The 12,646-nt window shown below is 37.7% G+C and overlaps 1 protein-coding gene across 2 annotated transcripts in view; it reads right to left on the reverse strand.

Moving 5' to 3' along the window:
* ANO6 (anoctamin 6) overlaps window positions 1-12,646 on the reverse strand; it is a 251,097-nt gene that overhangs the window by 59,140 nt on the left and 179,311 nt on the right. For both annotated transcript variants that reach the window (XM_055394407.2, XM_055394406.2), the window contains one exon: window positions 3,854-3,959. In XM_055394407.2, the coding sequence (XP_055250382.1) occupies window positions 3,854-3,959 (106 nt within the window). The remainder of the gene's footprint in view (window positions 1-3,853; window positions 3,960-12,646) is intronic.

The following is a 12,646-nucleotide window of genomic DNA, read 5'->3' on the forward strand; positions in this document are numbered from 1 at the left end:
CTACTAGAATTCATCGAATATGCACTGCTTTGTATATCTTACAGTCTGGAAATTTCTTTTAAATCTGTTTCCTAGTTTGACAATCAACATATCTACTACATACTTACAGATGAGATTTCTCATTCTCCTGAAAGCACACAGCCTTTACCAGACTACATTTTCCAAAGGAGTCTTTCTGTGTCTTGATAAAGAAATAAGCACAGCTGCTAAGATTCCATTTTGTTGAAAGCCTCTAACATACTTTTGAATAACAGCCTCTTTTTATGGACTATCAGAGTGAATTTGAGGAAACAGAATGGCCCTAAGAGTACAATGAACTCCAAACAACTTTGAGATTTATGATTTGCATCTTATTATCCCACCCTGGTCAGAGGGCAAGTTCCCAAATTCCTGGTTTTCTTGTTAAGAGAAGCAAAAAACTGGGGTTTACTTTAAGATGGCTCTCCTCCAGAGCTTGTTTTCCTCAAATCCAATGATGACTTTTCTATCATGGCTGACAGAAGCTTTCATCAGGATAAAGATGCAAAAGTGCTTTTGCTGACATTACAAAGGGTACAATGATCATGAATGAATACACCACATACTCTATTTACTAGCTTACTAACTTTCAAATTTTGCTAATTGTCTCCCTCTATTATATTCCTGAAAAATTTTCCAATTAGCTACCGATTTTTCATCAGTGAGCATTTTTATATCTCCTAAAATGGTCTATAAAATTAGTAGAAAAAGTGGCAAACACAATATCAACTTTATGAAAGATTTTATGAAAAGAAAACATGCTAGAAAAGGAAGCTATAGGCTAAAATTAATAAAAAGCAAACTCTTCAGTGCTAAAGAAAATTCAAAGCTACTTCTAAGTAAAAAAACTTGACTTTTTAAAAGTTCTTTCTGGGTTGCCCTTATACTGATGCAAAATGAATAAACTTCCATCTAAATAAAGTATGAGTTAATGTTATTTTTGTAAAATAATATCCACCTACCCATCTTCTTATATATCCTTTTCCAAACCACATAGATGCCCCTCAATCACACATATATTTCCTGAGCAGAAAGAACAGTCCCAACTGTCATTCAATTACTCCTCTCAAAACCAGCTCAAGGAAGACAGAATTAATAAATGAGTGATCAAACTGGGGAACAGTGCTCCCCACCTACTCTATTCCTAGGAAATCTTTTAGCTTTGACTCTCTTGACCCATCTTTTCCAAGCTCTCTTTTATTGTCACGTCTTATCCTTAATTGAAAAATTATTATAGGAAAAGTCCTATGAAATACAGTTCTGCGTGTTATAATGTTATTATTGAAGATTCTGTCCAGTGTTACTTCTCTTCTAGGAATCAGGGCAAACTTCTCTCTATGTGATACCTCTTTGCCCTGATGCCTTTACCCTCCCACTCCAGAAAGAGAAAATCCTATTATGCTGAGAAAAAAACCACTGGAAGCACATCTGTCAATACCAGAGGAGTGGGAGGGAAAGGAGCAGCAGGAAAAGGCAAGTTTACTGCTAAGGCCAAGCTCACCACAGATGCTGAGCTTAAGACATCTTGCAAAGCAAGATGTGCCTTGCACTCCTACGAGAGAGTTAGGTGGCTTGGAGGAGGTTACCATTTTTGCCATATGGGTAAGAACTGAGGAACTGAAAGTTTAAGATGATTGGCCTCTCTGCTCTACCTGCCCCAGAAACAACATGGAAGCAGGAAGTAAGGGGGAAGACAAGCAAAGAGTTTTCTTAGTAAGAAGCTTAGCTTAGCTTGCTTGGTAGGATGGCAGAGAGGGAAAGCTGGTTAACAGTGACCCCGAGTCAGCATACTGCTTTAGTCAGGTGGAGCAGGAAGACAGAGAGAGCTGTGCATGTGGGCATGATGATTTTAAGTGGAGGATAGAAATCTAGAAAAGTTAGAATCTAGAAAAGTGACAATGTGCTATGCTTTCTTCCTGCAAAGGAACAAAATCAAAATTATATAACAATGCATTTCAAAGACCTAAACATTATAACTTAACCGTATTTCCTCTTTATCTTGCCAGCTAAAAAAGCTAAGAACTTTATTTAATGCTCAGTCACAAAACCAGTATCAATCCTGATTATTTCCATAACTGTTTCTTCATTTCCTTGATCCTGATTATCCATTTCTAATTTGTTAATAATTCTGGCAAACATATCAACTAGTGAACATTCTATCGCTTTCCAAAGGGAAAGAAATGACTATAAAATGTATAAATGAATAAATGATTGAATTAACCAACAAACAGGAAAGGTGCTTCTCTTTTTTTCCTTTTTTACCTTAGTTTTTCATTTCATTCTTTTACTTATATTCTTTTATACGCTTCCCTTCCTTTGTAAATCACTCTGAAGAGAATCAAAGGATATTTTTTTGAAGATGGAAGAGAATGATTCACTTTTTTTCCCCGAAACATGAGAGTGTGAAAATTTCTTAAGGAAAATGGAATTTCCGTTTGTACTTTGTGGAGTACAGTTTGCCTCTGGTATTATCCCTTGCACTTGCCTTATACCCTGTGGCCTGGGGATACACACTAACTAAGGACCTTTATGAGTTAACAGTACTGGAAGGCAGCTTCTCTCTTACTACCTCCAAGTCTTCACTTTGAGTGATCTATGATGGGTATTTATAGTCTAGAACTTGTGTTGGTTGATGGGGAGTGGGCAATGAAATCTAATTTAACTCATAAAGTATATAAAAATACACATGTTGACAATACCCTGCAATCCGCTTAATTAAGTGGTGGAGCAATTTTTCAAACTGAGTTCAAGAGTGAAGTGCACGGTCCTACAGTCAGCCAGTGAGGAACATGGTAATAGCAAGGAAGGCAGATGTGTTGTCATTTTCTGGCTTGTCCATTACTAGGTGGGTGCTTAAACAAATCATTTAATCCCGCAGATCCAGTATTTTAATCTGTAAAATAGAGGTAACACCTGTTCTGCCTGCCTCACAGCACTGTTTTGTGTGTCAAGTGATAATACAGGAATAAGTTTGTGAAGTCTAAACTATAAAGTAACATCACTATATTAGCTTCAGTTAAAGTAAAACTTACATGGAGCAGATCAGAATATTCTGAGATAATAAAAATATTCCTAAACTTCCGTAACAGAATGAGGGGACAGAGAGATCAAGACAGGGAAGAATGCTATGAAGGTCAAGTTGTCAGGAAAACCTTCTGAAGCGAGCCCGCCATCTTTCTTCCTGTCTAGCCTTTCTGGCATGCCTTTCAGGAAGCTCCCTCCAGTCTCAATGCTTTTGCTAAACCTCCTGGATTTTAAGAAGTCATATAGCTCAAGACCATCTATCTGCATGTGTAAGGGGAACCAGATGTGTTTGGTGGGAATGTTTACAGACAAAGTGAATATCTGTTACCATTTGAAGACAAAGCCTTTCTTAGGCATTTTTATAAATACAGTCTAAATCTGATCTGCAAAGTCTTTAAAAATCCAAGGAGAGTTTCAGCATAATTTCAAAGTGGAAAAACAAGTACAGATTTCAAGTTTCCATTCACTTGAATTACGGAAAATACTTATAACAGTAAACCTATTAAATAGTATTTATGAGATAAGCCAGGTTTGAGATATCTGCTTTGATTACTTGAAATACTCAAGCAGTTTCAACTCCACAGTTCTTCACTGACCTTTCAGGAGATTATTGATAAGGCTTTTAATTGCAATGAATTATTTATAAACAAGGAATAACACATGTATTTTATATCTATCTGAAAATGAAGGCTTAGTTGAAAATTACCTTTCTAAACTCCTTAAGAGGAAAAAAATTTAAGCACTATGTTGTACTAAAATTATTAGAAGGCAAAAAAAGCTTTCATTACTTGTAAATGTTTGAAAAAAATACCTTTGAGGACTCGCAAGTAACATTGAGTGACCAGAATGGACACTCTTTATCACATTGAGGACACATTATGATCTGGCCACCAATATCAGGATCACAAACTTCTTTGCTAAAGAAAAGAGAAAAATAAAGTTTAATTTTTAAAAATTTAATGAACAAGACTTTACCAGAATGATATGATCCAACATCCATTCATGATAAAAAACTAACTAAATTCTTATAAAACTAGGAGTGGAAATGAACTTCATTAACCTGATAAAATCTTGCCGTATAAAACCTATAATAAACATTATCAGTTCAGTTGCTCAGTCATGTCTGACTCTTTGTGACCCCATGAATCACAGCACGCCAGGCCTCCCTGTCCATCGCCAACTCCCGGAGTTCACTCAAACTCATGTCCATCGAGTCGGTGATGCCATCCAGCCATCTCATTCTCTGTCATCCCCGTCTCCTCCCACCCCCAATCCTTCCCAGCATCAGAGTCTTTTCCAGTGAGTCAACTCGAAGCATGAGGTGGCCAAAGTATTGGAGTTTCAGGTTTAATATCAGTCCTTCCAATGAACACCCAGGACTGATCTCCTTTAGAATGGACTGGTTGGATCTCCTTGCAGCCCAGTAAAAGGCTGAAAGTATTTCCTTTACATCAGAAACAAGATAATATGTCCCACTATCACTGCTTCTTTTCACTGGTTGTGATACCACTGCCATAGTAAAAAAACAAACAAAAAAACAAAGACAGGGGAATAGCATCCCTAATAAACTGCTATCCCTAACAAATTACATAATTGTTTATATGGACAACTCACTAAAACTTGCAGATAAATTATGAGAATAAATGAGTTTAGTAAGTTTGTTGGACACAAAATCAGTATACAATATATATATATGTAGGGTCACAAAAAGAAATTGTGTCTCTAAAGACCTGCCGTAGTTAAGAATTTTAATTTTTTATAACTGTTTTTCAACAGCTTAAAAATATGAAGAGCCCAGGAACAAAAATCTAATTCAAAATGTACAAAATTTATATGGAGAAAATGATAAAACTGTTGTAAAAGAGTGAAGAACCTATCAGTTCAGTCAGTTCAGTTCAGTCGCTCAGTCGCGTCCGACTCTCCGCGACCCCATGAATCACAGCACGCCAGGCCTCCCTGTCCATCACCAACTCCCGGAGTACACTCAAACTCATATCCACAGAGTCGGTGATGCCATCCAGCCATCTCATTCTCCGTCGTCCCCTTCTCGTCCCGCCCCCAACCTTTCCCAGCATCAGAGTCTTTTCCAGTGAGTCAACTCGTCGCATGAGGTGGCCAAAGTATTGCAGTTTCAGCTTTAGCATCAGTCCCTCCAATGAACATCCAGGATTGATCTCCTTTAGAATGGACTGGTTGGATCTCCTTGAAGTCCAAGGGACTCTCAAGAGTCTTCTCCAACACCACAGTTCAAAAGCATCGATTCTTCGGCGATCAGCTTTCTTCACAGTCCAACTCTCACATCCATACATGACCACCGGAAAAACCATTGCCTTGACTAGACGGACATTGATTGGCAAAGTAATGTCTCTGCTTTTTAATATACTATCAAGGTTGGTCATAACTTTCCTTCCAAGGAGCAAGCGTCTTTTAATTTCATGGCTGCAATCAGCATCTGCAGTGATTTTGGAGCCCAAAAAACAAAGTCTGACACTGTTTCCACTGTTTTTCCATCTATTTCCCATGAAGTGATGGGACCAGATGCCATGATCTTTGTTTTCTGAATGTTGAGCTTCAAGCCAACCTTTTCACTCTCCTCTTTCACTTTCATCAAGAGGCTTTTGAGTTCCTCTTCACTTTCTGCCATAAGGGTAGTGTCATCTGCATATCTGAGGTTTTATTGATATTTCTCCCAGCAATCTTGATTCCAGCTTGTGCTTCTTCCAGCCCAGCGTTCCTCATGATGTACTCTGCATATAAGTTAAATAAGCAAGGTGACAATATACAACCTTGACGTACACCTTTTCCTATTTGGAACCAGTCTGTTGTTCCATGTCCAGTTCTAACTGTTGCTTCCTGACCTGCATACAGGTTTCTCAAGAGGCAGGTCAGGTGGTCTGGGATTCCCATCTCTTTCAGGATGTTCCACAGTTTATTGTGATCGACACAGAAGAACCTATACAAATAGGTAAATTATCATGTTCATAATTTGGAAGAATCGATACTTGAAGATGTCATTTCTCCCTTATTTGAGCTATAAATTTAATAGAAAAGCAAAGCCTCAAAACAGTCAAGACATCTCCTAAAGAACAAGGTGCTACTGGGGTTGTTGTTTAGTCACTAAGTCCTGTCTGACTCTTGTGACCCCACAGACTGTAGCCTATCAATCTCTGTTCATGGGATTTTTCAGACAAGAATACTGGAGTGGGTTGCCATTTCCTTCTCCAGGGGATCTTCTCAACCCAGGGATCAAACCTATGTATCCTGAATTGGCAAATAGATTCTTTACCACTGAACCACCTGGGAAGCCCATTAAGTTAAGAAAAACTGAGCAAAAGAGAAAAAGAGTTCAGCAAGAGACATCTGCATACACCAAAACTGATGTATAACAGGCAGCACTGACCCAGCAAACCAGTAAGGTAAAAACTGATGTTTGAATAAATAGGGCTGCTACAGTGGAATATCCATACAGAACAAGGTGAAAGTGAACCCCTAAATCCTATCATATATAAATCAATTCCAGGTGGAAAATAAAACTGCAACAGTACCAACTTACAGAACAGTATCTAGATAACCTTGGGGTAAAGGAAAATACTACTAAAAAAAAAAAAAGAACACAAATCATAAAGAAAAATATTAATACATTCAAAATCTTTTAAAAGAACCTCATTAAAGCACTACAAAGAGAGGGGGGAAAAATAGCCACAGACTGGCAGAAGTTTTACAATATACAGGAATGACAAAGGACTACTCACAAGAGTATTTTAAAAACTCCAACAAGTTAATAAGAAAAACCCAGCAAACTATTTATAACAACAGGTTGCACACTGCTCACTCTAGGAGAAGCTATGCAGATTGACTCCAATGTGAATGGTATTGGAATTGCAGAATTAGTTAGCACTGCAAATAACTCAGTAAAAAATAACTGGGCATGAGAAATGCTTCAAGAATATCTGAGTAAAGATCTTGGAAAACATGCTCCTCCATAAAGCAAATAACTTGACAAAATCTGTCAAAAGTAACCTCTGCAGAACTGCAGAAACTAAACAAAGGTTTATTTGAGAAGAAACAACTAAATCTTTTCCATAAAATAGTGAGCTTTGTGGCATTTTGGCTTATCCCCATTCCCATAACCTCAGCTTCATGCTGCCCTTTAAAACCAACAATCTCACAACCAAGGGAGCCTCAGTTCAGTCCAGTTCAGTTGCTCAGTCATGTCCGACTCAGTCATGTGACCCCATGGACTGCACCATGCCAGGCTTCCTTGTCCATCACCAACTCCCGGAGTTGACTCAAACTCATGTCCATCGAGACAGTGATGCCATCCAACCATCTCATCCTCGTCATCCCCTTCTACTCCCGCCTTCAATCTTTCCCAGCATCAGGGTCTTTTCCAATGAGTCAGTTCTTCACATCAGGTGGCCAAAGTATTGGAGTTTCAGTTTCAGCATCAGTTCTTCCAATGAATAGTCAGGACTGATTTCCTTTAGGATGGACTGGTTGGATCTCCTTGCTGTCCAAGGGACCTTCAAGAGTTTTCTCCAACACCACAGTTCAAAAGCATCAATTCTTCGGCGATCAGCTTTCTTCACAGTCCAACTCTCACATCCATACATGACCACAGGAAAAACCATAGCCTTGACTAGACGGACCTTAGTTGGCAAAGAAATGTCTCTGCTTTTAAATATGCTGTCTAGGTTGGTCATAGCTTTTCTTCCAAGGAGCAAGCGTCTTTTACTTTCATGGCTGCAGTCATCATCTGCAGAGATTTTGCAGCCCAAGAAAATAAAGTCCCTCACTGTTTCCATTGTTTCCCCATGTATTTGCCATGAAGAGATGGGACCGGGTGCCATGACCTTCTTTTTTTGAATGTTGAGTTTAAAGTCAGCTTTTTCACTCTCTTCTTTCACTTTCATCAACAGGTTCTTTAGTTCTTCTTCATTTTCTGCCATAAGTGTGGTGTCATCTGCATATGTGAGGTTATTGATATTTCTCCCAGCAATCTTCATTCCAGCTTGTTCTTAATCCAGTCCAGCATTACTCATGATGTACTCTTTGGCCTTAAACATCCAGATAAACTGATAGTGAATATAACAACTGCCTGATAGGGTGCTGAAGGCATTCCCAAACATGCAAACACAGAGCCACCTGGCAAATGCTCAATAAAATGATTGATTCCAGGCATTTAAAGAAATCACTGTCCAATCATTAGCTGATAACTAAGCTTTTGTTTACACATCTCATGGCCATGCATGATAAAGAATATAGACTTTACAGAATTTACCCAGGAAACTAACTAAATAAATACTGTCATCAGCAGCAATGACAAGAGAAGCAACAATAAGCTCTGAGAAGGGGTAAAATCTAGTTTTCAGATTGGCCACATTATAATTAAAATGCCCAGTTTTCAACAAAAAATTACAAGATACATAAAGAAACAGAAAAGGCTGGCCATGACACAGGGTGAAAAAGAAGCCAAGAGAAACTCCCTGAGGATGTCCAGACATTGGACATACTAAATAAAGACACAAATAAGCAATTATACATATATTCAAAGAACTAATAGAAATCATACCTAAAGAAATAAAGTATGTGAGGATCTTACTGTACAGAGAATATGAACAGATAAAAATTACTTGAAGACCAACTATAAATTCTAGAGATACAAATATAATGAGTAAAACAAAAATTTCACTAGAGAGGTTTCTCTGCAGAATGAACTAGATGAAGAAAAAGTCAGTTAACTTAACATTAGGTCTATTGAGATTACCTAGTCTGAGAATCACAAAGAATAAGGAATGACAAAAAAATGAATGTAGCCTCAGGGATGAGTGGGACACCATCAAAAATACACCTAATAGGAGAGCCAGAAGAAATGAGAGAAAGAAAGAGGCAGAAAGAATATGTGAAGAAATAATGGCTGAAGAACTTCCAAAATTTGATGAAAGCATTAATTTGTACATTCAAGAAGCTCAACAGGCTCAAAGTAGAATAAATTAGAGAAATCCAAACAGAAGCACATCAGACTCAGTGTATCAAAAGTCAAGAACAAAGACAGAATTCTGATAGTCAAAAGAGAAAAGTCATTCCACATATACAAAGACTCTTCAGTAAGATAAGCAGTTGATTTCCAATCAGAAACCATGGAAACCAGAAGGCAGTTGGATGATACTGTCAAAATGCTAAAAAGGAAAAGATTGTCAACCAAGTATTCTATATGCTGCAAAACTATTCTTCAAAAAACAGAGGAGAAACTATGACACTCCTATAAAAATAAAATCTGAAAGACTCCTTTGCTAGCAGACCTGCCCTACAAGAAATACTGAGAAGAATCCTTCAGGCTTAAATGAAAGTACACTAGGCAGTAAGTCAAACTCACTTGAAAAACTAAAGATACGCTGGTAGAGGTAACTACATAGGTTAAGAAAACATATATAATATATATAAATACATTTTTACATAATATATATTTATATATATTAAGTGCAACAAGGTGCAGGTACCCAAATTACACAATCAGCTCTGTATTACTATATTGTAAATAGGTTTATAATACTTTCACACAAATAAGACATAAAAAACAAACACAAAAATAAAACATTTTTAATCTTATAGTAGTACAATACAACAGCTGGCACACAGGGGCTGGCATCCAGTAAGCAGATAACGATTCTATACTACTGTACTTGTTGTAATCTATACAGTTCTGTAGAGCACACAACAGCACCATCATGTCTAGACAACGCATGCATGTGACACTGTATCCCAGACATGTTAACTAACTTACATGACTGGACATGCAAATGCACGTTTGTATCTTTGAAAGCTCACAATTTGAATGTTCATATGTAGGGGACTAACTGTAGCAAAATGGCAGATGTAACTCCATTGTAACTCCAACTTAATCAGAAAATGAAGTGAAGTGAAAGTCACTCAGCTGTGTCCAACTCTTTGTGACCTCATGGACTATACAGTCCATGGAATTCTCCAGGCCAGAATACTAGACTGCCTTTCCCTTCTCCAGGGGACTTTATTAATACTTTGTACTAGTAATTAGTAATTAATACTTTGGTCACCTGATGTGAATAGCTGACTCATTAGAAAAGACTCTGATGCTGGGAAAGATTGAAGGCAAAAGGAGAAGATGAGATAGTTAGACAGCATTACTGATTCAATGGACATGAGTTTGAGCAAACTCTGGGGGATAGTGGAGGATAAGGAAGCCTGGTGTGCTGCAGTCCATGGGGTTGCAAAGAATCGGACATGACTTAATGACTGAATGACAATAACAATTTTTGACAAGGGTGCTAATGGGGAAAGATTATGTTTACAAAAATGGTGCTGGAACACTTGAATATACCTGGCAAGAAAGAAAGTTGAATCTTTATTTTATACTGTTTACAAAAATGAAATCATAGACCTAAAACGAAAAAAAAAAAAAGGAAACAACTTTTAGAAGATAAACACTGAGAAAATCTTCATGACTTTGGCTTACCAATGCTTTTTAGGCTATTACAGTAAAAGTACAAACAACAAAAGAAAAATCTCAGGTAAACTAGACTTCATTAAAATTAAAAGCTTTTGTTTCAAAGGACAACATCAAGAAAGTGAAAAGGAGTCCACAGAATACAAGAAAATATTTGATAAGGGGATTTTACCACAGTAGCTCAGTTGGTAAAGAATCCACCTGCAATATAAGAGGCCCTGGTTCAATTCCTGGGTGGGGAAGATCCCCTGGAGAAGGGAACAGGCTACCCACTCCAGTATTCTTGGGATTCCCTTGTGGCTCAGCTGGTAAAGAACCCACCTGCAATGTGGGAGATCTGGGTTTGATCCCTGGGTTGGGAAGATCCCCTGGAGAAGGGAAAGGCTAACCACTCTAGTATTCTGGCCTGGAGAATTTCATGGACTGTATAGTCCATGGGGTCACAAAGAGTCGGATGCGACTTTCACTTTCACTTATTTATCATAAAATATATAAAGAACACTTAAAACTCAACAGCTGTACTGAACACTTATAAGAGATACAAGTGGCAAAATAAGCACATGAAAAGATGCTCAATATCACTGGGAATTAGGGAAATACAAACCAAAGCCAACAATGACGTACCACTTCATACCCATTAGAATGATACACACACACACACTTACTTCTTTGCTTATTTATTCAAAATTCAGCAATAACAAGTGTTGATGAAGATGTGGAGAAATCAGAATACTCATTCATAGCTACTGGGAATGTAAAATGGTGTAGTAACTTAAAAAAAAAAGCTTTGGCAGGTCCTCAAAATGTTAAATCTAGAGTTATATATCCCAGCAATTCCATTTTTTTATATATTCTCAAAAGAATTGAAAAAATATATTCACACAATTGTACATACTTGTTCATAGCTATTCATCATAGCTAACAAATGAAAACAACCCAAACATCAACTGATGGATGGATAGACAATGTGGCATATCCATACAATGGCATATTAAAGTAAAGTGAAGTCACTCAGTCATGTTTGACTCTTAGTGACCCCATGGACTGTAGCCTGTCAGGCTCCTCTGTCCATGGGGTTTTCCAGGCAAGAATACTGGAGTGGGTTACCATTTTCTTCTCCACAATGGCATATTATTTGACCACAAAATAGAGTACTGATCCATGCTATACCATGAATGAATCTTGAGAACATTGTGTTCATGCATGCTAAGCTGCTTCAGTAGTGTCCAATTCTTTGCAACACTATGAACTGTAGCCGGCCAGGCTCCTCTGTTCATGAGATTCTCCAGGCAAGAATACTGGAGAGAGTTGCCATGTCCTCCTTCTGAGGATCTTCCTGACCCAGGGATCGAACTCACATCTCTTACATCTCCAGCACTGGCAGGTGGGTTCCTTACCACTAGCACCACCTGGGAAGCTCCCCTGAAAACATGCTAAGTGAAAGATGATAAAGATGGCACCACATACCGCACACACGGTATGGTTCACTTACAATGAAATGCCCAGAAGAGGCAAATATGTAGAGACAGAAAGTAGATTAGTAATTGCCAGTGGCCAAGGGAAACAGACGTTAAGAAATGACTTCTAAAGGATACTGGTTCCTTATGGGCTGATGAAAATGTTCTAAAATTAGATAGTGGTGAGGGTTACAGAACTCTGTGGAAGTAGTCCTTCAAACCACAAACTACACTTTCAAAGGCTGTATTTTATGGTATATGAATTATATCTCAATAAAGTTGTTATTTTAAAGTGTGCATAAGCTTTAAATAGGCCTTTTATGGAAGAGGAAATACCTACAGTATCTTCCACTTATGCACAGATATTTTCAGAAGCACCCAAAATTATATTTTACAGGGGTATAAGTACATATGAAAAAGAATATACAGTGTATGATAAAAATAAAAATTTAGTCTAGTTGTTATTTCCAAAGTGGAAAGTGAGGGGATGCAATTGAGCAAAGAATTTCCTGGGTAACAGTTATGTTTTCTTCTTAAACTGGGTAATGGATCATTTTTTCTTACATCTTAAATCTATCTTCTATTCTGATCTATCGTCTATTCTTGTGAATCTACTCAATTGGTAATAAAATTAACTGTAAACACATATAGGAAGTATGTGGGA

This window comes from Moschus berezovskii, chromosome 6 (genome assembly GCF_049115385.1).
Source record: "Moschus berezovskii isolate FMDL1 chromosome 6, NW_MosBer_1.0, whole genome shotgun sequence".
In the NCBI taxonomy this organism is placed as follows: Eukaryota; Metazoa; Chordata; class Mammalia; order Artiodactyla; family Moschidae; genus Moschus; species Moschus berezovskii.